The sequence below is a fragment of the Sapajus apella genome, unplaced genomic scaffold (genome assembly GCF_009761245.1).
Source record: "Sapajus apella isolate SASKATOON/1434 unplaced genomic scaffold, GSC_monkey_1.0 scaffold114, whole genome shotgun sequence".
NCBI classification, from domain to species: domain Eukaryota; kingdom Metazoa; phylum Chordata; class Mammalia; order Primates; family Cebidae; genus Sapajus; species Sapajus apella.
The window spans coordinates 2,634,308-2,661,640 of record NW_022437054.1 but is presented as its reverse complement, the minus strand read 5'-3'; the positions used below and the strand labels follow the sequence as shown (position 1 = coordinate 2,661,640).

The 27,333-nt window shown below is 39.2% G+C and overlaps 1 protein-coding gene across 3 annotated transcripts in view; it reads left to right on the top strand.

Moving 5' to 3' along the window:
* The window catches only part of SGCG (sarcoglycan gamma), a 158,987-nt gene that overhangs the window by 22,331 nt on the left and 109,323 nt on the right, over positions 1-27,333 (top strand). For 2 of the 3 annotated variants that reach the window (XM_032260096.1, XM_032260095.1), the window contains exon 2: positions 23,453-23,647. In XM_032260096.1, the coding sequence (XP_032115987.1) occupies positions 23,453-23,647 (195 nt within the window). Of the gene's footprint in view, positions 1-2,597; positions 2,747-23,452; positions 23,648-27,333 lie in introns of those variants that run through there. The other variant, XM_032260098.1, reaches the window with a different exon arrangement.

The window sequence follows — 27,333 nt, the reverse complement described above, 5'->3', positions numbered from 1 at the left end:
AGCTGGGCATGGTGGTGCACGCCTGTAATCCCAGCTACTCAGGAGGTAGAGGTTGCAGTGAGCTGAGATTGAGCCATTGCACTCCAGCCTCGGTGACAGAGCAAGACTCCATCTCAAAAAAAAATGCTGATGTCCTAGAAGTTGAGAGTAGAACAATGATTACCAGAAAATAAGGAGGGGAAGAAAGGGGAAGAGGAAGAAAGGGATGAGCTTGGTCAATGGGTAAAAAAGTCAGAATTAGAAAGGAAAAATAAGGCTTGGTGTCCTATTGCACAGCAGGGTGAAAAAAAAGTTCAACATTCTTTTCAAATGTTGAACTTTCTCATTCCCCTATTTCCACATTCTCCCTCTACATATAACCTTACCTCCTATTTCATCTCACAAATAGAAACGATTTCTCCAAAACCGACCGCATCACTGCTGAAATTCCCTGTTTTCACTCGTTCTGAGAGTGATCCCCTGCGACCCAACCACTTAAGCCAGCAACGGGGTTTTTTCCACGCCCATCAAGGAAGAGCTTGATAACAGGACGTCAGGAAGAAAGGTCAGCGCTAACTGATGACTGTAGTAGCCAAGAATTGAAGCAGAGGGAGAATGAGGGGGAAGGCTGGAAAGGTCCTCATAGATTCGTTCGTAGGGCCATAGTTGGAAGCATGTTTGTAGTGGAGCATCCAAGTACCAAATGGGTACGTTATAGCCAAAGGACTTTCAAAGTCACTTCCACCCATAGGCTTACTAGCCTTGTATCCTGGAACAAATTATTTTACACCCAAATGAGTATTAGAACAGATTTCCTTTAAGGTCTCTTGGAGCTTTAAGATGTTATGATTTCTTTGAGAACATTTCAAAATATGTGTATATGAGTTACAAACTTAAGCTGCCTCCATTACCAAATGAAGGTCTTGCTTTACTAATTTCAACTAACTGATAAAATCAAAGGCTTCTTTATGTCATTATTCTGCAGTACTAAACATAGGTGTTGATAGTATTAAATGAATCTGTAACTATGAGTGGAGATCAAACACATCACTTGACAAATATTTTTACAAAGCAGTTCCCAAAACATTGAAAAGTTCATTGCTACAAAACCAATTTACTGATTGATGAAAAGGTCTCTCAATATGTAACCTTTAAATGCATGACATTTCAATCAGAATACTGAATTAGGAGTGTCAGACTTTGACTTTTCAGACAGACACTGATACAAAAATACATTTCATATCATTATTGTTTAATATATTAGATATTTTTGTTTAAAATTGATAGTTGTCTTATAATTTTATGTCTGAGTTCCCATAGTAGAAGTACTAATGTGCAGAGAATTCATGAAAGGTTTTTAAATGTCTTACAAATGTAAGATTATTTGAAGTTGTATCAGCTTTTAATTTAAGGCCCGCAGCTGTTGGTATGATAGAAGCATCAGATTTCAAAAGAAGTTATGGCAGAGTATGAATAAGCAGAATGAAGAGAAAAAGTCTCCTAACAAAACGAAATAAAAATGAAGCATATGCATTGTTATGCATTGCTCTTTTTTTTCCTCAATTTTTATTCCAGGTTCAAGGGATGTATGTGCAGGTTTGTTACATGGATAAATTGCGTGTCACCAGGATTTGGCGGACAAATAATTTCATCACCCAGGCAGTAAGCACAGTATCCGATAGGTAGTTTTCCGACCCCACCTTTCTCCCTCCCTGCTTCCTCAAGTAGGCCCCAGTATCTGTTGTTCCCAGGTATACTAAGGCACTGCTTCTTACAGTCAAGGTTTAGTAGTAAAATGCAAATATGAGGTATACAATTTAGTAAGTTTTAATTCATGCTGCAAACCAGGCCACATAAAAATAGTGCAAAATAAAATATTAAGATTATTCATAAGTTTGATATTTATTCTATTGTCTTTATACTTTATCAAATGGAATGACCTAATTACTCTTAAATAATGATAAAAACAATTTAAGATCACATTGTTACATTCACATTATTTGTTAAATATAATAGAAATCTTAGTTTGCTAGAAAAGAACTGGCATAATTTTAACATGCAGAGTTTTACCTTCTATTACAGTGATCACTGTTTAAGATTTTCTCCTCAAATGTTAACATTTTTCACTTAAAGAGGCTTATGGAAAGTGATTTGTAAAGCGTGACTGTTAAAATGATAATATGCCGTTCATTTGGATGAGACTAGTGTATGTGTAAGAGTCACGAGGTCTAACTATTGCATGGTAATTTGAAGAGATTTTTCACAAAGTTTTATCAACACTCGTTTCTACTGGAAACTAGTGTCAGAAGTTTTTTTTTTTTTTTTTTTTTTTTTTTTTTTGCTATTTGAGGTCAAGTTTTTTTAGAAAGTTATGATGATATGAGACTATCATGCTTTCGGGTTTAAACATTGGAATGTTGGTTTTGTAAGAGGAATGGATTGGTTTTTTGTTTTGGTTTGGTTTTTGGTTTTGGTTTATTTTTGGCATTCGAAGAGCTGTGTCCCAGAATTGGTGCCCAAAGAATTTTAAATGTGGCATGAACTGTTTATGTCACTGAGTAAAATTAGACCTGCCTGTTGCTAATGTGAGGGGGTGAAACATGAGACAGGACTAAGCACGTGAGAGCCCCTTCTCCAGGGACGGTTGCTGAAGCTTCCTCCTTTGCTCTCATTCTGTAAGTCACGGAAAAGTTGGAAGCATTCTGTCTCCGGTAGAGCTCAGGCTGGTTGTAGTTCATTCGCCAGTGTGCTTTTCTTAATAGCTAAGGTAAGTGCTCAGTTTTTACTTGGATTTTATATCATTACAAAGTGCAGCCTAAAAACCAAACACTTAGGAGGTTTCTTAATACTTTTTCTTTTTTGGTGGTATAATAGTTGATACATTTAAAATAATGTTGAATAAATTGTATATCTCAACATCATGATATATCAGATGTCAATAAAATTCTCATTTCAACTAAGTTATTCTGACTACTAATATGTATTTTTAGCATAATCCTCTATTTCTAATCTTTTTAATTTGTAAAATGTGAAAGATAGCATTTCTGTATTATTGGGAATTGAATTGTATCCTATAGCTAATCTAGACAAAGTATCATCTTTAAGATCACCTACTTCTAATTCTGCTCTTAAACTTTAGTGGTACAATTACGTTTGCTTTAGATTTTCTTGATAGTTTTGTTATAAACACTGAGAAATAGATTAAAATGAATGACAACAAAAGTTCAGTGACTTTATAAGTTGGAAATAAACAAAACAGGAGCAAAATAGCAACCTGGCTCCCTGACTATTTTTGGAGTGAAAAAGGGAAGCATGTTCTTCCCCCAAATCTGGAAAATATAAAGTGCTGCTCAAAATATGAATGAAAAAATAAACATAAGTAGGGTAATATACACAAGTGCTAATGCTTCGGCTTACTGAAGTTATGAGTTCTCCCTTCCCGTCCCTTCTTCCTTTCCCTTCTTCCCTTCCCTTCCCCTTTCCTTCCTTCTTCTTTTCTTGCTTTGTCTTTCTTTCTTCTTTCTCTCTCTCTTTCTTTCTTTCCTTTCTTTCTTTCGAGGGACTTTTGCTCTTGTTGCCCAGACTGGAGTGCAATGGCGCAATCTTGGCTCAGTGCAATCTGCCTCCCTGGTTCAAGCGATTCTCCTGCTTCAGTCTCCTGAGTAGCTGGGATTACAGGCATGCGCCACCACACCTGGATAATTTTGTATTTTTAGTTGAGATAGGGTTTCTCCATGTTGGTCAGGCTGGTCTCAAACTCCTGACATCAAATGATCTGTCCACCTCAGCCTCCCAAAGCACTGGGATTACAGGCGTGAGCCACTGCGCCCGGCCTCTGGTTTCTTTCTTTGTGTTTTCTAAATTGATATGTGACAACTAGCCAACAGAAAGGAAGGCTTACAAAAAAGTAATACGGGAAAATATAACTCAGCAGGCTGAAAGATTTGCCAGCAGGACGGAGTAACTACCAGCACAAGGTGAACCACAGAATGAATACATCATTTATTTTTTGCTAATTTTCTTGCAAATATTTTGTAGGTATAAAGAGGCACCTTTGTCGAATCTAAAAAGTAATGGTACAAGTTGGGGTTCATTTTATAGGTTCTAGGATTCATTTTGGGTTGTCATTCAAAGACAAATGAAAAGTAGTGTTAGCTGGGCATGATGGCACAAGCCTGTAGTCCCAGCTACGCTGGAGGCTGAGGCAGGAGAATTGCTTGAACCCGGGAGACACAGTTTGCAGTGAACCAAGATCGTATCACTGCACTCCAGCTTGGCAACAGAGCAAGACTCTGTCTTTAAAAAAAAAAAAAGGAAAAGAAGCCCGGTGCAGTGGCTCATGCCTATAATCCCAGCAATTTGGGAGGTGGAGGTGGGCAGATCTCAAGGTCAGAAGATCGAGACTATCCTGACTAACAGGGTGAAACCCCGTCTCTACTAAAAATACAAAAAATTAGCCGGGCATGGACTACGTGCCTGTAGTCCTAGCTTCTCAGAAGGCTGACTCAGGAGAATCACTTGAACCTGGGAGATGCAGGTTGCAGTGAGCCGAGATCTCGCCACTGCACTCCAGCCTGGCAATAGAGCGAGACTACGTCTCAAAAAAAAAGAAAAAGAAAAAAGAAAAGTTGTATTTCAATGTAGTTAGATATAGCATTCCAAATACTAACAAATGCAAGTGTCCAAAAGATATCAGCTAAGCTTGCAGTTAAAATGCTGAAAATAAAATTGTTCCATACTGTCCTTTAAAAAATGTACTTGCTAGTCATTCAACTAAGTCGTTATTAAATTGCATTAAAAATTAAATAATAATTGTAAGTTATTATAATCACAGACTGTCGTTATTAAATTGCATTAAAAATTAAATAATAATTGTAAATTGTTATAATCACAAACTAAGTCATTATTAAATTGCATTAAAAATTAAATAACAATTGTAAATTAGAGTGGATGCCCAATGTGTTCAGTTTTGCATAATTTACAGGGCCTGAGGATCTCCCTCCTCTCCCTAATCAGTGGCTCATCACAACCCTTCTGTCTTCTCAGCTGAGGCACCAGGGCTGTGGTTTCCTACTGGGAAGGGAGAAACTACTGCATCCTGAGGATGACTCTGCCACTGTTCTGTTCCCTCAGAACCCGCCTTGACCCTCATGACACCTTCCTTTCTCTCCCTCCCTCCTCCTCGTCTCTCAGCCTCGACAGCATCTGACTGGCTTTGTTCTCCAAACCCACTGCAGGACCAGATAGCTCTACCACGTTCTCATGAGGATTGCAGGATCCATCACTTGCGACTTTGGCCATTTCAGATTCCAACTTCATTTTTAATTTTATATGTTATGCTATAGATAGTTTTGTTGTAGTGGACCAAGCATAGAAAGTCAACACCACGACAAAAGTATGCCAAATTGCAGGATCTTTATTACCGGCGGCCACAGAGGACTCTCGTCTCTCCAACCTGTGGCCCTGAAAGGAGGGTGTCAAGAACTTTTATACCCCTAAAACCACCTCGGGGGTGAGGGTGAGGGGCGGAGGTGGGAGTGAGGGGCTTCAGACATTCCGAGGGCTAGTGATTCTGTAAATCACCTCCTGGGCAGAGATGAAGGTGAGGGGCTCCGGACATTCCGAGGGCCAGGGGACTTTTGACATTCTGATTATTACTTAAGTGGTTCACAAAAGTCAAGATAAGCATTTGTTTACACATTGTCTGGGTAGGGTGGAAATTACAGTCCTTAATTACTTACTACAAGTCACAGGGGCCAAGACAGCGTGGGTTTGGACTGCTTGCCTGTCACATTAGGGTTACAGAGAGCAGTTTCAACAGGAAGCCGAGGTATGGTTGAGGTATGCAGTTTTATGGGGCTTTTACCATGTCACAGTTTTATGGGAACATTGGTACAGGAGTATTTAGTAATTTGTGGATTGGAAAAGGTCTCAGGACTTTTCTCCGAATCTGTGACAATCTCAGTGAATACTCGACTTCAGTATGACTGGTGTGTAGGACCACTGAGGAATGCGGACGAAGGGGGGCTCGCTGTTCCCGAAGGCATTTGTGCTTCATCCTCAGCACCAGTGAAACCTTTGAATCTTTAGAAAAGGAGAGCAGTGAAGTCGAATGTGTGCTTTGGAAGGAGCCCTCCAGTTGTCATGGGGAATGGATCAGAGGCCGTAGAGAAGGCAGTGAAGGGGACCTTAAAACCTAGCTTCCCCTTCGTGACTTGTTTAATTCTGTTTTGAAAATGCTCAATTACTTTTACTTGAGAAACATTTCTGAAAAGTCTAACATCGATGAAGAGAGGCTGTGATTCAGAATTTAGGCTAGGGAGCCAGACTGCCATTTAACCTAGTATGAATTAGTTAATTTGTATATGCTTCAGTTTCTTCATTTGTAAGGTGGGAGGAGTTGCATTGTAGCATCTACCATTTTAACACGTATCAACTTCAGTCCATATAAGGCAATTAGAAGGCTTCTGACTGCTTAGTAAACAGCAGCTTCCATTGTCATCATCATTCAATGCACCCTGTTATCCAGACCCGCACTGAGGGCAAGTCAGGAAGACCTCAGGAAAATGGAGGTAACTGGTCAGGATTTTGAACCTGCTTTTCACAGCCCATAAGAAGGCACCAGAAAGGAGCCCTAAGCAGGCAGGAGACTCCAGGCTGAGGCTATGTCTGCTGTTCTGTGGAGAACGTTCTCTGCACGCAGCCACGGCTGCTCAGAAGTGGCGTGTGCATTCCAGGATGCTAATAGCCCTCCTGGCACTCTGGGTGGCTGCCTGCCTAGCCCTACTGGTGACGTTTATGAAGGAAAGAAAGGCAAATGACTGTACGTTTCCCATGAAAATCTTCCTTTCATTCAACATTTTAGCTCTTAATTAAAACTGCATATAAAATATTCTCTTTATTTATTATTATTATTATTATTTTTGGAGATGGAGTCTTGCTCTACTGCACAAGCTGGAGTGCTGTGGCGCCACCTCGGCTCACTGCAACCTCTACCTCCCGGGTTCAAGCAGTTCTCCCATCTCAGCCTCCCAAGTAGCTGGGATTACAGGTGTGTGCCACTGTGTCCAGCTAATCTTTATATTTTTAGTAGAGACAGGGTTTCACCATGTTATCCAAGCTGGTCCTGAATTCCTGACCCCAAGTGATCCGCCTTCCTCAGCCCCCCAAAGTGCTGGGATTATAGGTGCAAGCCACCATGCCCAGCCTATATAAAATATTCTAAAATGTTAATCCTGGTGAAAAAGTACCAGTGTGGTGTCTCCATACTGGAATGCATCTGAATGTGTGTATTTTGGCAACATTCAAAGTCACGTTAAATCATCTCATTCCCATCCCAAAGCGAAGGTGATAATAAGGGTGGAAGTGAATAATAGCCCTGAAGCCAGTGGAAGCTTTTCAAATGAACTGTCAGGCCACAGGAAAAATACGTATATACTACAATTGATAAGAAACTTAATTAAGTGTACCTCAAGAATTCCTTTTTGCATTTAGAGACTTGCAACTAAAAAGAAGCTCAGTGTAGCTGATACATTTAAATGAGTTCCTTTTCTTAAAATTTTCACTTAATATTGTGTGAATGTTTTTCAGAGTTAGATTTTAGTTATATGCAATTTTTAGGGACTAGGCAAATTGAAGGTTTTTTTTTTTTTTCTTGAGAGGAGCAGTTATAGTTGATTTGCTTGAAAATTGCAGATTTACTATAAAAATCAAAATACTTATAAAATATATTACAGGTTACTTTATTCTCTGTTTGATTAAACACAGCCTTCATGTGTAATTTTAATCTAAGAATATTCTAAACTCTGTTCTTCTTTGTAAATAACATCAAGTTCAAGAATCATGTCTACACGGGACAAATGGTACTGTGGTAGGCTGGTCCCCCTCACAGGGCTAGTTCATGAACTGGCTTCTGGATGACCAGTAAGGAGGTCTTTTTTATTCTCTCTCTCTCTCTTACTTCTCTAAGAAGTGCCCTTGGCCTCGGCCCACACCTCACCCAGCTTCTTCTCCTAACCTAGCTGGCTTCCCTCATTGCCTGGGGTCTTCCTCTTGAGAGCATTCACTTAATAAATCACCTGAATGAGAATCTGCATCTCAGGCTGCCTCCAGGGCACCTGATGTGCGTTAATGTCAACCTAAATAACGAGCAAGGAGAGGCTCCCAGAGAAAAGGTGTTCATTTGTGAATAGAGCATTGCAATTGGAATATGAGCGTTATGTAATTGTTCTGAAATGATTATCCTTGGCTACAAAGATCAGTAACAAGAGTAACATCAGTATGAGATTGGACAGGCAGATGTCCTCACTGAAGTATTTAAGGCTGTGGTTGTTGCAATCTTTAGTGATCATTTTTGTTTTCAGCATACAAGCATAAAAAACTCTGTGGCCTTCCCTGGTTTTATTTGTCGGAGTTTTCTTAACATCAGTGACTCCACTTTGATTCTGACATCTTTCACATATATAAAGTTGAATCGTTTTCTGACGGGTTACACTGATGGGTTTCTGATGGGTTTCATCAGTGTACCTGATCATTATTATTATTTTTTTTTTTTGAGACAGAGCCTCTCTCTGTCGCCCAGGCTGGAGAGCAATGGCACAATCTCAGTTCACTGCAACCTCCATCTCCCAGGTTGAAGCGATTCTCCTGCCTCAGCCTCCCAAGTAGCTGAGACTACAGGTGTGTGCCACCATGCCCAGCTAGTTTTTGTATTTTTAGTAGAGACAGGGTTTTACCGTGTTGGCTGCTATGGTCTTGATCTCCTGACTTCGTGATCCGCCCGCCTCGGCCTCCCAAAGTGCTGGGATTACAGGCATGACACACCGCACCCGGCCCCTGATCACTTTTAAATCCCAATTTTTCCAATAACAATTGCTTAAACAGGTTTCCTGGGAAACAGACTCCAAGCTGGAGATACGCATGCCATGAATTAGAACCCTCCTTGAGAAAAACCCCTATAGGAGAGCAAAGGCGGCAAAGTGGGCAGAAGGAGACGTCGAATAGCACTGTAGCTGCCACAGAGCTCGAAGCCTGTAGGGCTGTTCCCAAACCCAGGGAGGGGCTGGGCTTCTGCCCAGTGCACTGATGAAACGTAGGAATGTGTTTCTCACGGGGAAACACAGCCATGGGCGAGGCAGCTCAGTGCAGTGTAAAGATTCTCATCATCAGCCATCACTCCCGCAACTGAAGGAAGGAGTGCCTTGGTTCTGAAGGGTGACAGGGGTGACATAGCACCAAAGTCCACCCCTCGCATCACTCAGATCCTCTTGCTTTGTTTGCCTAATTTGGGAACAGCTCCCCCAAGGGTTTGATTGATCTCTTTTCCTGGGGAGCTGCTGGAGGAGTATTAATGAGGGAACTAGAGACTCCCCATGTGCAGATGTTCTTGGGACTGCAGCTGATACTTATCCACCCTTTCTCCCTCCCACTGCCTTCACCTGCTCATTCAGCATTCTCTTCATTCTCATCTAACACCCTGGCTGGTCTGAGTAGCCTTGGGGTGACCCTGGCATTCAACTCTGAGGAGCCTTAGCCCTAGTCACCAACCTCTAACCAGTCCCAATGCACTTGTGGTTCATGCATGGCTGAGCATTCGCTGTCAAAATGGCCAGAGGAATACCAGCAAATGCCTTGGGGTCCACCCGGGTGACAAACATATTCTTCCCAGACAATTACCGTGAGAATGGTGCATCCTGTCCTTACCAGTGGTATCCGGTGTGAGGAGGTGAAGTGATTGCATAACAGCTTGAAGATGATTGGGAATCATGTTGTGTCCCCTGGAAGCAGCACTCCCTGCTGGGAGCAGACTTCCAGATCCACAGAGCCCATGGCAATGGGGATGGGAGGCACACACTTCCCAGCTGGCAAACATGACCACTTCTATGCTCACCGTTGGTTCCCAGAGGGATATATCTTATCCAGTGGGGATGGAGCACCATAATGTTTACTGATTTGGGATGTACAGAACTGCATTCTGATGCATCCCCCATCCTAACAGAGGATCTCAAAGTGGGGGCCTCAACAGCAACTAAAAGATTGTTCTATCACCCCGTCAGGACAGCAGCTGCTGGGAAGTACAGAAGGTAGCAAGAACAGGGGATCCCAGGGTCATACACCTGGTGCCCCTCCACTTTTGCCATAAGGTGGGTCATTTGGCTTGTTGCCATGTCCTGTGGGATTCCACATCGGTGGATCACACATTCTGTAAGTCCTTCGATAGTGATGCTGGCCAAGGTGGAAAAGAAAAACCCACCCCAGCCTATGTGTCAGTTCCCGTCAAGATGATGTAACCCCCTGGCCACCAAATGGCCATTTGGTCTTGTTGAGGGATGCTACTATATCCAGGTTCTGCATTGGTGTCTGCTGCGGACTGTTTAGACATTCAGCAGGGGCAGTGGCTAGATCAACCTCGCTGAGGGGAGGCCTAGCATGGCCTCCCTCCCTGCCACCATTCTGGGCTACTCTGTACATGAGCCCATGTGGGAGCCTGGAGTGGGTGGTGATGAGCCAGCTGTGTCAACTGGGTGAGCCCCTCTCACTCTGGTGCCCCTTCTCCAGTGGACAGTTTGGAGGCTGTTAATGTGGATAAAAGATCTTCCCCCTTGGTGCCCAACAGGTCCATCTGCAAGCCTCTTAGACTTCTCTGTCCTCCCTATTCCAAACTCTCCCCTTCCAGCCAAGCCGTTCACCACCATCCATGAGACGGTCTATATTCTAACCTCAACCTCAGGTGATTTCTGTTTCCACAAGAATTAGATACACAGGGGCACCGCCTGCAGCTTTGTCTATGAGAAGGTTTCCTCTCACCACAATCATTCACGGCCACCCCATTGCAATGTGGCAGCCGGTCTGTGGATTGCACCCACAGATACTTGCCAAGTGTGGCCTCTTTCCTTCCCAGAAGGCTGGCCATAAGAGCTACCCCTGTGTGGCCGGAGCTGGGAGAGGTGTGTTAGTGGTGAGTGACCGGGACTCTGGGTCCCTCACACATGGAGCTTACGTGTCCCCTCTCCCTGCCCCGTCCCTGGTGCTCCACTTCTGACTTACAGCGATTGCTGCTGGCTCCTGACTTTAGGCCTTGGTGCTCTCACCCAGAACTCAGGTCATGATGAGAAATTCTGTGCATGGAGTTAATGCTGTCGCATGGCCAGGCGCTCTGTCTCCACCAACACCTAGTAGCACTTAGAGAAGTATTTTACAAACAGCATATGTTTTCTGCTGCAGATGGCATGGCCTATTCTAAACTCCTGGAGGTCTATGCTGTGATTCTTCCACTGCAGCTTGCCATAAACGCCACATGACCTCCTTTCCATCATGGATGCATGTAACCCCATAGAGGCACCAGCAGGTCCATCCTGCAGTGTTTGCAGCCCTGATGCAGAGCCCTGTTCTGGCCACACTAAAGCTGCCATCCTGTAAATGGGTTGATTTTTCCAAGGTCAGAGCCTGAAGTGGTCTAAGAGGCATCATTTTTCCTTTAAAGAGGTGGTAGATGCAAGATAAAATCAGAGATCATTGTTATTTTGGTGATTAGTGTGATTAAATAATATTCTGCTATCAAACTATTTTAAAAGAATAGAAATATAAAATGTTTAAGTTTTTAATACATGAGGGGAATTAATACTGAAAATAATTTTAGTATAATGGCTCTATTTAAAATATTTTTGTATGAGTATATGTGGGAAATACATGAACATTATATAGATCAATTATGTAATAATTTTAGTAAATTGGTATTTGATGAGTCTTAATTGATAATGTTACTAATATATAGCATTATAGAGTTCTTCTGATTTGATGTGAGTAATATCTGTACTAATAATTTCAGAACTTTGTCAGGATCTAGTATCATCATCTATAAATATATCATCTTTGAAATATTAAGATTATCTGGATTCAGAAACCATAAATTTTATATGTACTATGCAATAATAGCAAATAGGATGTCTTCTCTGTGCTAATTATTCTGGGAGCATTGTAATTTCCGTTTGGAGCTTTGGGGATGAATTTTAAGAAAACATAGGCCTCCAGACACATAGGCTATCTACATATCCTGGGGGTGCATCACAACAATTACAAAGTTAATTGGATTGGTTATGAAAGTTATATGTCCAGCCATAATAAAATGGCTTTGTTTGAAATAATTATAGTAACTGAGGCATGATAACCTTATGAAACTTACAATTCTCATGACGTTAAATCCTTGTAATTGACCCACAATATTTTTACCATCCACCTGTTGTGAGGAAGCCAGCAGGTACAGGAGTCAGATAAACCTTAAGAAGTCAGATTCACCATTGCAAGACTCATTCACGGAAGAAAACTATTATATCACTCATGGTATTAGGAAAACCTTTATGATGCTAATAAACGGCCCTGTGAAACCCTCATGTGTTAAAAAGTTTTTTGAATAAGTGAAAACTACATTTGATGAAACTTTTTTGTTGATATAACCTTCAGAAAATACTATGCAATTAAACATGCCACATGTTTGCAGGTATTATCTGAGTAATTTGCAGATACTTTCCAGATAACAGAACACAAAATCAACAACAAAAGCTTTAAAAATACATATATATGTAGTCTACTAAAAATTACATATTAAATCAAGATATAAATCATCTTCATTTGACATTGAAATGACATCAATTTGTGTATTTTAAAAGCAGAGATCAACCATAGTAATTTCAATTATATTTTGTGAGTCAAAATAATAGCATGCCTTTAATCCGCCAGATTGTTCTGAAGTCTTATGTTCAGAAACTGAATAAATCTTCTCTACCATCTTCCCTGGAGTGTCAGTAAGACCTCAGACTGGAGTAGAGCTGAAGAAGGGAATGCAAGTCTGAAGGAGGAGAGGAAGAGAGACAGCAAGGAGAACTTTAGCTGTCAAGGTACTGGATACAAGGGTCAGAAAGAAACAAGGCTCCATGGACCACTGCTTGGCCCAGGACCCGGTGTCAAAACCACAGAGTGCTGCTGTAGAGCGTTTCAAAAGTATTCCACCAAATGTTAGGATGCATCCCAGAACTGTGCTGACCAGCAGTCCCAAGCTGTGAGGAGAAGCCTGATAAGTCATTTGAGTTGATCAGTTGGCAGAACTGATCACCATAAAATTTTCCTTGTAGAGCTAAATAAGGCTTATGTTTAATATTCAGTCTGGTTTATATGCTAGCAAAAGGGAAATGCCTCAGCTAGTAGATCTGAAAAGCAAAAGTAGGAACAGTGCTTTTGAGATACTAATCCTCCTCCCAAATCCAACACATTCATCATATGAAGGTAGAATTTTTGTGACCTCGAGCCCTAAAATACGCTACTCAAAGGCAGTGCTTATGGATTAAAATTTATGCTAGAAAATAGAGTAATGTACTTGACCATTGAGATGTAAAATGAGGGAAGTTTCAGCCTATGAATCGTGACATATGCATCAGTCATACTATTACAGAAGTAAAAGGGTCTGGAAGTAATAATATGCACATCTATAATTTTCCCCTTCATTCGATTCTTTTCTCAGCTGTTCATGGAGTTTCTATTGAAGGTGGCAGGGTCTTTACTAAGAACAGGTATAAGAGATGTATGAAGTATGAGTAAAGATAGAATAATTTAGGTTTTTAATTGTAATGCTATATCCTAGACATGGACAACTATTTGACTAATACATTGTAGATGAGAATATACTGTATTCTGCCTGCCTTTAACAAATACATATAAAGGAGGCTTTTCTGTGTGCCAGACACTACTTTAGGTGGCAGTTATTTAATGAGCAGACACCCTTCCTTGAGGTGAGTCTAATGAAGATCAGGCAATAAAAAGTAAACGAATAAATGCATCATTATGTCCTAAAAGGAGATTTGTAGGAAATGAACAGGACACAGTTGAAGATTGCACAGGATAAAAGGACAGAAGCAGGTGCTCATGGAAGGCTGAGGTCAGGAGGACAGAGTCGTGGCCACGTGGTATGGACCAGTTTTCTAGGCAGTGGGAACAACATGTGCAAAGGCTACAAGATAGGAAAACGATTGTTCCATTTGAGGGATGGAAAGGCTGGTGCTGCTGGAAAGGGCAGAGGGAGGTTAGATGGAGCTAGAGAGGCTGGCTGGACCAGATGGAGTGAAGCTTCATCTGACGTGCAGTGGAAAGCCACGAGTGACTTTAAACAGGGCAACAATGGTCCTTTTGTTGGGCGCCATGTGGAGATTGGATTAAGAGAGGCAGAGTAGGTGGAGGAGACCCTGAAGAAGCTGCACCCCCAGTGTTGGAGAGGAGTGGTGGCCGTGCAGATGGGGAGGCCAGGATGACCACAGCTGTCCTCAGGAAGTGCAGGTAGGGCTTGCAGATGAAGTAGATATGGGGTGGCAGACAAAGGGATCACGATGGCACTCATGCTTCTGAGCTGATCAGCTGGGAACGGCTAGAGCCATGGACTGAGATGGGACTAGAGAAGGGAAGGGGGAAGTTAGGGAAAAGGAGGGAAAGTTATTGAAAATTAAACTACTTTTTAGCAAGTTCAGTTCGAAAAACCAATAGAGATGTCAAACAGGCAATTATCAGTTTAGAGTCTAGAGTTCAGAGATATTTTAGATAGAGATATAAATTTGGGAACCATCAGCCTATAAAGAGTGTTTAAAGACACGATAATGAATAGGATTACCTTGAAAGACTGATGGAAGAGAAGAGATGGTCCCAGAACAGATGAGGCAAAATCCACCATTTAGAGGCCAGAGAGAAAGAAAAGATTGTGAAGGGGACTGAGAATTAAAGTCCGGAAAGATAAAAGGTAAACTTAGGAAAACACTGACTTTAAGAAAACAAGAAAAAGTATTTTCAAGGAGGAAATAGCCAATCATTTCAAATAAAATGAAGGGTGAAATAAATTTTTAAAAGTGAGAGAAATAAACTAGGAAAGCGAATATTGGATTTGGAAGCAAGGAGGTGATGTGATCCCTCTGACTGATATTAGCCAAAGCTAAATAGGGCTGACTAACTTCTCGAAATATATCCTTCTGTCTAAAGACTTCCCTGTTCTGTAGAAGGGCCTGTTTGATGCAGAAGGAAAATAGGTTAAAAATAGTTGCAAGCATTACTTACCGTGTTGGTAGAATGTCTTCTTACTCCAGGATTTACCTTCATAAGCTGTCCTGCCTTTGCGCCTCTTGCTGTGTGTATTATCCAGGACTGTTTCAGGTGCAAGTTACAGAAGCCCAAGTGAAAGAAGTTCAAGTGAAGATGGAATGTATTAGTTTATAAAATCAATTAGACAGTGCTGAATTTAGGATCTCAAATGATATGGTTAGGATTTCACTCCTACTTTCACACTCTCTCCCTCTTTTCCGTTCTTCCTGATTTCTTCTCTGGCAAGCTCTCTCCAACTGGCAGAGGGATGAATGTTGGCAGTACAATGTTAAGTCCATTCACTTCTGATAGCAGAGGCCAGCTTCTCTCTTGGAGCATTCATATTATTTCTGGGACAACTGACACTGGCTTGCTTGTGTCCCATGACTTCCCAATGGCATTCATCCTTTCTGGAATAATGATATGCCCTGATTGGTCAGCATGTGCCCCGTACACACTTGTGTTACTGGACATAGGCCCACATGACTGATACCTGGACCACAACCACGTGGGACTGAGGAGTGTTCTAGGTACGGACAGGAAAACAGTAGGTGTCCACTATAACAGGGTACAAAAGAAAACAGTAGGCATCGACTGGAATAGGACACAGAAGAAAACAGTAGGCACCCGCTGTAATAGGATACAGAAGACAGTAGGCACCCACTGTAATGGGATGCAGAAGAAGACAGCAGGCGCCCACTGTAATGGGATGCAGAAGAAGACAGTAGGCGCCCACTGTAATGGGATGCAGAAGAAGACAGTAGGCGCCCACTGTAATGGGATGCAGAAGAAGAGAGTAGGCCCCCACTGTAATGGGATGCAGAAGAAGACAGTAGGTGCCCACTGTAATGGGATGCAGAAGAAGACAGTAGGCACCCACTATAACGGGTACAAAAGAAAACAGTAGGCATCCACTGCAATGGGACGCAGAAGAAAACCGTAGGCGTCCACCGTAATGGGACGCAGAAGAAGACAGTAGGCGCCCACTGTAATGGGATGCAGAAGAAGACAGTAGGCGCCCACTGTAATAGGACGCAGAAGAAGACAGTAGGCGCCCACTGTAATAGGATGCAGAAGAAGACAGTAGGCACCCACTGTAATAGGATACAGAAGACAGTAGGTGCCCGCTATAATACGATAGAGAAGAAGACAGTAGGCGCCCACTGTAATAGGATGCAGAAGAAGACAGTAGGCGCCCACTGTAATACGATACTGAAGTAGACACAGGGTTGCAGCTCAGCTTCCAGCAGTTCCTCAATATAGCTCTTTGTTAACATTAACTCAGCTCTTATTGCAGCCTGCTACTAACTTAACCACAAGATATGTGGGCACTAAGTCAGACGCCGACGGTAGGTATAAATCATGCCAAGAGCTGGAGGAAAGTTGGTAACAAGTAACAACTGGTCTGGGTTAAGAGGCTAGGTATCCATAAGTGCTGGTCTTGTTCAGTTGCCATTCCACGTCTTGTTTCTGCTAACTTGTTAATGTTTCTGGATGTTGGTATTATTCCTTAGTCAAGTACTACCTAATGACACCGTAAAAGCTTTAGATTTCTGAGAGCACCTAATAAAAACCAGGACAGGGCGGTGAGAAAAGTCCATCTGGATTGCCTACCTTTGTAAAAATAAGACTTTTAAAATGAACCTATAGCTAAAGTAAAAATCAAAACAAGACCCCAGTCTTATAAGCTAACGTTTGTATGCCTGTGGGGTTGAGCTTTTGTTCTTTTGTTTTCCTTTTAGCCACTTGCTCATTTGAATAAAAGTGTTTTTTTTTTCTTTTTTTTTCAGGTTTGTTAAATACTTAAAGGGCATTTATTCTGTTGGTTTGGTGTATTTTGTAAGGAAGTTTTTGAAATGGCAGCGTTTGCCATTTTTAAAGTCAATCCTATTGTAAAGAAGAGAGAATGATTTCATGACCTTTTAATCTAGCTATATGTGTGTATAGTAAGGGTATATGTGAATTCGAGAATTATGCCGATTATAACTGGATGCAATTGATAATTACGATCCATCTATTTTGCTATATTTAAGTGTGCTATGCTGAGAAATTTCACTAAAAGATAAAGAACTATTCTTGAAATTCTTTGGTCACCCTAAATATAGTAGTGAATTTGGGATGAGTATGGTAAATTTGTTAACTTTACTATCATAAAAGAAATATATATATATCAATTCTGTAAATCTTAAAAAGTACAAAGGAAATTTGGGAAATACTATTTTAAATGAAAAAAGGTGGACTACAGAAGGAAATTATTAATCATTTTTAGTTTCTTTCCAGTATTTTTAATATGTGTCTTGACATGCATTGTTTATTCTAATTTTTCATTTGACATTATATCACTAGAATTTACCCAGGATATTATATGTTTTTCAAACATATTTCACATACCCAAAACATTAATTTTGTAATACTGTAATAATCTGATGAATTAATTACTCCAGTTTTAATCCTTCTTCATTTAATGTCCAGTTTTGCCCCAGTACAGATAATGGTAAATTCGATATCTTTAGACACAAATTCTGGTTTTCATTTCTAGTTGTTTCTTTTGGGTAAGTTACTAGAGTTAGAATTACTGTTTTTTCATGTTCTTTATACTTACTGCCCAATATCTTTTGGGGGTTTATGTTAACTTTCACTTTCAACGTCAGAGAAGCAGCCTGTCTCTTTTTCAAACACTTGGCCAATATTACCGATTATCAGTTTTTAAATTTCCCTTAATCTTTGAAAACTGCTGCAGCAAGGGTGTTGTTCTCTTTTCTTTAATTAAGAGTGAAGCTGAACATTTTTGCTATGTTTATTTGTCATGCGTATTTCTTTTATGTATATGCATATTCATCGCTTGAGTTTTATTGGATTTTTTTTCTATTTTTCCTTAGTTGAAATTATTTCTATTTTAAGGATATTAACCTTGTCCTATCTCGAAGGCAAACACTTCTCCCAATTTATCTGCCCTGGTTTTCTTTGTGCCACACATCTCCTAGGGCGAGCACCTCCCTCCCCTCCTGCTTTCTGAAATGTTGGCGCTCATTCAGAATGATGTAAGTTATGATGCAAACAGTGAGGCGGAGAACACACTGAGAATTGCTGCCATTAATTAACACAGGATGAGAGGTTTCTTGGACATTTAATGTAAAATAGAGATAAAACTCATTCAGATGTTAGAGTTAGGTGACATGGCTTATAAAGACAATTTTTGAAACTGTGGAAAGTAATTTTCCAGGAGTTTTCAGATTAACATCATATGTCCTATAAGACATTTGCTAAGACCCCAGTCAGCAAGCCCTGTGGCCGGCAAGGACCTTACCCAAGGCAGGTAGCATGCCATCCCTAGCACTCGGTGAATCTCCCATGAAGATTAGAAGAGGGTTTACTCTCTATCTGACAGATTGCATGCAGCTGCAAAGAGAATTGGTATATTGGAAGGTAGGTCTTGGAAAACACCACAGAGTGATAAAGCTGTTGAAATATAAAGCTAAGTTTGAAGGACGTGGCTGGTGAATGAGGAGATCTAAATACGTCTTATTGAAGCCCCAGTGAAAGTAACCAGAGAAAATATAGGAAAGATAATGGTTGAAGAAGCAATTGCCAAGAATTTTCTATAACTGAAGACAAGTTCAATTGAAAACAGACACTGACTTGGGAACAGGAAAAGTTAATTCAAATTTATGAAATAAAATCATTCTGAATATGGAAAACACCAAAAGTAAAGAGACTTTAAAAATCCCAATGGGGGAAAAAAAGATGCAACATTAACAAAAAGCTTTGTAGATATTTCTTGAATGAACTGTTGAAAGCAAACTGGTGGAAATTTGTACCAGAAAAATATTAAAACCAAAAGTGGTCAGTATCAGACAGATCACTTTAAGCTATATAACTCATTCTTTGAGTTATTAGATAGAATTAAATTTCTCACTTCTAAAAGGTCTGTTTAGTTCTTTCTCAAACTCACCTTTTCAAAAATCATATGATATTGACTCCTTTGGGCATTATCCATGCATTTATCATCTTTTGTCTCAGACTCTTGACAATGGCCTACCCAAACTAGGTATGACAGTAAATGTTAGTTGAAATGAAGAATGTCATTTAGCAACATTTACCTTGTAGACACTATGTTCGATTCACTATGTTATATGCTATGACAAGAATCAAATAATGTAGCAGACAGACTGCCTCTCCTTAAGGTCATTTTGTTTTAAATAACAAACTGGGAATCATGAATTCAGAAGCATGTAAAAGCTGATATTTATGCCAAGGCAAGTATAGTGCTTCACATCTGGAGCCCTATACATGAAAGGATTGATAACTGTCTCTGAGAGATGCCTTGAAAAGCAATCAAAATTAAGTATAGCATCAACATCCTTTAAAGGATGGGTATCAGGAGAAATAATGTCGTTTTTTAATGATGAAATGTGTTTTAATAAAGGAGTCTATGAAAATAATTTTTTTCAAGATACATTAAAAATCAGAATTATTTATCATGGAATATAGATTTTAAGTTCTAATAGACTTATTTCATTAATTATGTTTTGTAAAGTGTTTATAAATAGATCACAAAGTGCTATGCATTATTCCAGTGCAATTTCTTACCAATATGAATCCACTATGCAGTTGTCTTACCTCAAAGTGCTGAAGTTTGATATTCTTCTTTTTTTCCTTTTTCTTTCTTTTTAATTTTTTGGGACGAAGTCTCGCTCTGTCACCAGGCTGGATTGCAGTGGCACAATCTCGGCTCACTGCAACCTCTGCCTCCCGAGTTTAAGTGATTCTCCTGCCCCAGCCTCCCGAGTAACTGGGACTACTGGTGTGCGCCACCGTGCCCAGCTAATTTTTTTATGTTTTTTCTATTTTTTAGTAGAGGTGGGGTTTCACCATGTTGGCCAGGATGGCCTCAATCTCTTGACCTTGAGATCCACCCACCTCGGCCTCCCGAAGTTCTGAGATTACAGGCATGAGCCACCACGCCCGGTCTTTGATATTCTTCTCAAGCTTGATTTGAGTATATACCTAAAAGAAGCTGGTTGAACCAGACAGCCTCTGAAAGTCTCTGCTGGCTTTCTAGATGAGTTATATAGTTTAAAGGTATCTTTAAATTTAAATGTAACTTTCTACTAGTGTCTAATAAAAATGAAAGCCAGTTGTCAGTTGTGAGAAATATAAACTAACATTCTATTAAACAACAAAATCAACTTTTTAAAAAAATATTTAAATTGAGTGTTTCACCTAGTGATTTAACCTATGCTTATCTAGAGTAAAAGGACTTCTTTATGAAATGCAGCGAACCCTGGTAGATGTCACTTAAAAACATTAAAGAAGGCTGTCATAAAACACAATATAAAAAGAAATACAGCTGACAATTTAAAAAAAAAAAAAAAAAGGTTGGTTGGTAAATACAGCTCAAATATGGGAGGACTAGAAAGCAGGTGGCCAGCTTCCGAAAGCCAGCGCGGGGGAAGTAGGGTCCAGCTTCTCACTCAAGGTGTCAGCACAGCAGGTACGTAGATGTCAGGCGACTCCCAGGAGCCAAAGACAGCATATCCCCCAGGATCCCCTTTTCTGGGAGAACCTCATCAGACTGAGTACTAAACAACTAATCACAATAAACGTACCCTGTTTATGCGGAGGCTTCAAATTAACCCATCAACAGTTGAGGAAATTCTGAAGTGACTCTCAACCCGTTTTATTGCTTACTGTATGCTAAGTAAAAATGTCTGGGTATTTTTCCATTCAACATTTGTGTGTAATTAATTCAGCAAATGTTTATTGAGCACATACTACATGTCAGCTACTGTTCTAGGGGCCGAGGGTACAGCAAAATAACAAAACAGTTGAAAACCTCACCCTCTCGGGGCTTACATGTGCTGGGGTAAGCATTTACATTAAAATAAGTAGGTAAAATATACAGTATGTCTGCAGAGTTAAGTGCTACGGAAAAAAAACAACAGGAAGGAGCATAGGAGCTCTGTGGTGGTGCTGGTGGGGCCTATTATTTAAATAGGTTGATCACAAAGATCACTGATAAGTGATCTTTGAACAGAGAGTTGAGAGGAGCCATGCAGGCAAGGGGGAGACCTTCCAGGTAGAGGGAATTATAACTGTGGAGTTCCTGAGGTGGGATCGCACTCGGGGAACTCCTGGCCAAGTAAAACCACGGTGCCTGGAGCAAGAGGGGTCAGGGCAAGAGGGGTCAGGGCAAGAGGGACTGGATGAAGGCAGGGAACAATGTCTGCCGGGGTGAGAGGTTTGGTTTTTACTCTGAGTGAAATAGGAAGCCACAGGAGGGTTTGTTGCAGCGGTGAGGCATGAACCGATGCATGCTTTGAAAAGACCACTGCAGCCTCTACATTAGACATTGACTGCAGGAGATTTAGAGGCACAAGCAGGGAACAGTCAGGTGGCTGTTGCAATCACCCAGGTGAAACATGATGTCAGAGGTGCTGATTTAGGGGACCTATGAGCTGTCCTCATAACAGGAATGCTATCAGCCCTCCAGCAAACAGTGACAAAATTGTTTTAAATGGATACTGAAGTTCTCTTGATGTTATGTAAGGGTGAACAAAAGCATTGTCTAATAGAAAGAATTGCATTCTCCTAGTCTGTCCTTTCCAGAAATTCTGGAGCTGCCACCATTATTTCAGATGAGACACTCTTTGAAATCAGTATAATAGAGGGAAGTGGTTGAGAGTGACTGCATGTCCAGAGAAGGCTTCTTTGAGGAGATGGCATGTGTGCTGCTACTGAAGGATGAGCAGGACCAGCAGGCAAAGACCAAATCCAGGACAAAGTTTCCAGGGTGAGAATTAGTGTGTCTGTTGAAGAGTATCTGCTCTAGCAAAGGACACAGCAGTAGATGTAGTCAAAGACATCGGCAAAGGCCGTCTTATATAGGGTCTTGTAGATGATAGAAGCATTTGGATATTGTCACTGTCCAGTCATTGTTCTGATGGCAAAAAGCCATCAGGAGGTTTGGAAATATACAGTGACAGGAGCTTACTGACATTTTACTTATTGGCTGCTGGGTGGGGAATGGTTTCCAAGAAGGGAAAGAATGAACGTGGATTTTTCAGCAGTGTAGCTAAGACTCACAGTAGCCTAAACTAGTGCAGTAGCAATGGAAATGCGGCGATGTAGACAGATTTGCGATATATATGGAAGGTAGAATTGATAGGACTTGCTGATGTGGCCTTGAGAGGAAGAGAGAATCATCAGGGATAACATCTGGTACTATGGCTTGAGCCACTGGTTCTAATACAAGGAAGACTGGAGGAGCTCAAAGAAATGAGTCAGTGAATAATGCCCTTATGAAATCATGAAACATTTAGGGGTTGAATAATGTTGACTGTCAGTCCTGGATATTTGAAAATACTTATGTGATGAATAGCCCAATTTTAGATAATCAGTTAGAATATGTGAAAATGCCTGTTGTTAAATCGGAAGGAGATTTAAAGATTTGTTTTAACCATAACTTATTTTTAATAAGGACAACTCCATATCATCCCTAAAAATAAATGTGTGACTTTTGCACAAGAATCCAGAGAGGAGTATTTATATTCTGATTCGTCATTTTACTACATTTACAATCAGGAAAGTCTTCATAATCTCCAATTTTAGCCGTATAGCTAAAAAGTATTTTGGTTCTTTGTATAAAGGGAAAAATGATTAATTTTTAAAATTTTTACATTTTTTTATAAAGCTGAAATTGTTGCTAAAACTCTTACTCTAATTTACATAAAGCAATGAGCATTTGTAAAGATTTGTATACACACACATATGCATACATATACTGATCTTTTTTAGGGTAGGTTAATACTTGGGAACTTTTATTCCAGGCAGAGTTTAGTGTGGTATCTTGTAAAGAGGCTTTTGAATTCCAAGTAACTTAGTTGCTGAAGAAAGAATAATTCAATCACCTGACATAAAATCAAGTAAATGGATTCCTTTTTGAAGATATACATACCAGCTTGATTTTTCTCCCAATTAACCTTTTTAGAACTTGGTAATTTGATTATTTTAGGTTAATGCTTCAATTCCAAGTTTAACCCTGAAGAATCTTGATTGACAGATAACACGGATATTGAATTTATCCACATCCAAAAATATGATCACTAGATTTCAAATAAGTTTATCATATATAAAATATTTTAAATGACAGATTAAATATCTCCCTGTGATTGAAACACAGTGACGTGTTTCAAAATAATATTTAATTCTCCTTTTAAAAATCATTAATTTTGGAAATTTATGGCTGAGATGAAAAATATGTTTAAAGGCTCATAGTAAATCAGTATTAACAAACAAGTTGCCGCCCTCATTCCCTCTCTCTGTCTCTTTCTCTCTCCTCTCGCGACACACCCGGTGGCAGATGGTACGTGAGCAGTACACTACAGCCACAGAAGGCACCCACATAGAGAGGCCAGAGAATCAGTGTGTCTACAAAATTGGCATTTATGGCTGGAGAAAGCGTTGCCTCTACTTGTTTGTTCTTCTTTTACTCATCATCCTCGTTGTGAATCTTGCTCTTACAATTTGGATTCTTAAAGTGATGTGGTTTTCTCCAGTAAGTATCGTTGTTTTCTGGTAAGCATGTTCTTGTTTTGTTCACTAAATCACTTCCTCTATATTGTATTGACAGGAGTTTCCTTTAATGTAATTAACATTTGTTTCTTCGCTGTCTGGATCAGATTTCAGGAACAAAATATATATGTAGCATTTACATTTTTCCCTTTTCCTTAAACCTCATTGTAAACTGTAGTCTGTTGCTTTTGTGTGTTTTTACTGTAAATTTTTTTATTAGTCATCTCTACATAGTGGGAATATCGTACTAGTCTTTAGTTTGTGGTTGATTGAGTCAAGATGATTTACTGATTATTTAATTCATCAGTTTGTAAAACTGTATAAATCAGTTTTCCTAATTTCATTAATTCATAAATATTTACTTTAAATGCCACTCTCATTTTAAATTTTTTTTATTTACAGAGGTAATCAAGTTACACTCTTTAATTTTTAAAAAACCCCATGCTGATATACAGTAAATTCATGTACACACTTCAGCATTTGACATTTAGTAACTACAACATCAACAATCTTAAGAAATTCATATTCTATTTTAAACATTCTTGTATTTTAAAGATAGCTACATAATCTTATATTCTCTGATAACATTTGTGTACTTTTGAAAAAATACTTAATGTAGCATGTCTTAATTTTGTGAGATAGCTACAGTGAGTTAATCATATTGCAGAGAACATCGCAGGCAGGTCAGTCTGTTGCTTACATGCATCTGAAGGTGCGATATGTGCACAGGTTCTTTCTAAAAACAATACTTGAAGTCATTCATTCTGAAACACCATCTATTATTATAATTCTTCACTTTCTATGCAATTATTTCTATCCTACTATAGTTAGCCAGCAGATATATTATTTTATTGACATCATAAATAAATATTTATGTTTTTATATATGCAAAGAGGTAAAATACAAATCCAATCAAAATATAGTTTGAAACTATGTTAGTATTTTATATATTAATATAAATGTAATCAATGTAAGTATATAAGCTTTTATAAATTATATATAAATATAAATATATAAATACATATGAACAATTATATAACTATATTCAAATTAATCCAATTAAGTTGTGATTTCTTGGTTAAAATTTACAAAATCACTATTTCTACAGCATCACAATACAATTTAGTTCCATTGGACAAGGTTACTTCATGAAAGCAGCACAACTAACAGGATGCACGTTTTTGCACATCATATACATTTTAATATCTAAATGTAAAATATCTGAATATTTTTTGGAAACTGAAGCAGTGTTAAAGTCCTCAAATTACAAACCATGGGATTTTTCAGCGATAACTTTGAATAGAGAGCCCTGCATCAGCCTGCTTTATGTCCCTCAGGCAGAAGGTTAAGAGAAGCAGTGTCCTGGGAAGGAGGCCCGTGGAAGGGCCTGGGAGTGAGGAGAAGCCACCCACAGCCCAGCATGTGCTGAGCAAGGACAGATTTTATCTGGAATGAATGATGTGCATTATTTCTGAAATACGGGTGAATTAATTTTGTAAACTACGTGACTGTAAAGTGACAATGTCTGCTTTATACTCTTGTCACGTAGGATCTAAAACAACTTCGAGGTATTATAAATTTAGATTAAATTAAGTTGTGCCAGCAGCTGAATCCACTTCACTGATGGAGAAAGGCACCCCACAGAGGTCAGCGGACTTTCCTGCCACCACTGCAGCTGCCCATTTCCTGCCCTTTCTAGTGAGATATGGTCATTGACTGTGGCATTTTCTTCAGCCTTAGGAACCTGTTGCTAATTGCTAGTGAGTATTCAGGATTCTTTAGTGCTGCCTTTAACAAAATAAGAAAAACTACCACTAATATTTATGGAATCAAAAGGCAAGATACCCAAAGGCACTAATCTACAGAAAATGCCAGGCCTTAATTGGAAGATGCTGGCTAGACTTTGGGTCATTATTCTCAAAGTGGAATGACATAAATGACGTAATTTTCATAGGTGCATGAGTTTGATCTCTTGCTTTTGTAATTATCTCATATGTTTCGAAACAGTAAATTATAAATTAATGTATGCTTTAATTCTTACTGATTTGAAAGATTTTAAAATATATGATTTCATGTTCTATTTATTTTAAATTTTATTTCAAGAAAAACTTACACAAGATCTACCCTCTTAACAGATGTTGATTGTACAATATGATATCGTAAACAATAGGTACAAGGTTGTACAGCAGATCTTTAAAACTTACTCATCCTTCTTGATTGAACTGTGAAGTCCATTGATTAACAGCATCCATTCTCACTTCCTCAGCCCCTGGTAACCATCATTCTACTCTTTGTTCAATGAGTTTGCCTACTGTAGATACCTCATACAAGTAGAAGCATGCAATATTTGTACTTTTGTGCTTATTTCATTTTGCATAATGCCCTCAAGGTTTACTCATGTTGTCTCACATTGCAGAATGTTTTTCTTTTTTAAGGTTGAATAATATTCTACTATATGGATATACATTTTCTTTATTCATTTGTCCTCCGTGGACATTTAGATTTTTTCCACATCTTGATTGACTACTATAAATAGTGCTATGATGAACATGAAAGTGCAGATATCTCTTCCAGTTCCTGATTTCCATTGTTTTGGGTAAACAACAAACTATCTGAAAAGGAAATTAGGAAGGCAATCCCATTTTCAATAACATCAAAAAAATGCAATATCTAGAAATAAACTTAACTAAGAAGGCAAAAGGCTTGTACAATGAAACCTGCAAAATACTGATGAAAAAATTAAAGACACAAATAAGAAGAATCCCATGTTCATCAATTAGAAGACTTAATATTAATAAAATGTACATGCTACCAAAAGTGATGTATAGATTCAGCGCAATTCCCATCAAAATCCCTATGTTATATTTTTTAAAGAAATAGAAAATTCAAAATTTTCTATTTTTTCATATTTTTCTTCTATTTTGGACTGTTTTGAGAAAACAATCCAAAAATTTATATTTTGGATTGTTATATTTATATTTTTTCAAAACAATCCAAAAATTTATATAGAACCACAAAAGACCTGAGACAGCCAAGTCAGTCTTGAGAAAGAAGAACAAAGCTAGAGGCATCACACTTCCTGGTTTTGAAACATATTACAAAGCTATCACAATTTAAATGGTATGGTACATGCATAAAGAACAGCATATAGAGCACTGGAATAGGACAGAGATCCCACAAAATAAAGAAATCCATGCATGTGCCAAGAATATCAAATGAGGAAAACATAGTCTGCTCAACAGATGGTGCTGGGAAAACTGGATTTTCACATGCAAAAGAATGAATTTGGATCCTTATCTTAAACCATACATAAAAATTAATGCCAAATGGATTAAAGATTTAAACATAAGTACTAAAACTGTAAAACTTCTAGAAGAAAATATTTGGGGGAAAGCTTCATGACATTGGCCTTGGCGATGATTTCTTGAATATCAAAAGCACAGGCAACCAAAGCAAAGATAGACAAATGGAACTACATAATACTAAAAATCTCTGTGCAGCAAAGAAAATAATCAGCAGAGTGAAAAGACAACCCATGAGATGGGAGAAGATATTTGCAAACTGGATATCTGATAAGGGGTTAATTTCCAAAATATATAAAGAACTACTGTAACTCAAGAGCAAAAAGACAATCTGATTTAAAAATGGGCAAAATATTTGAATAGACAT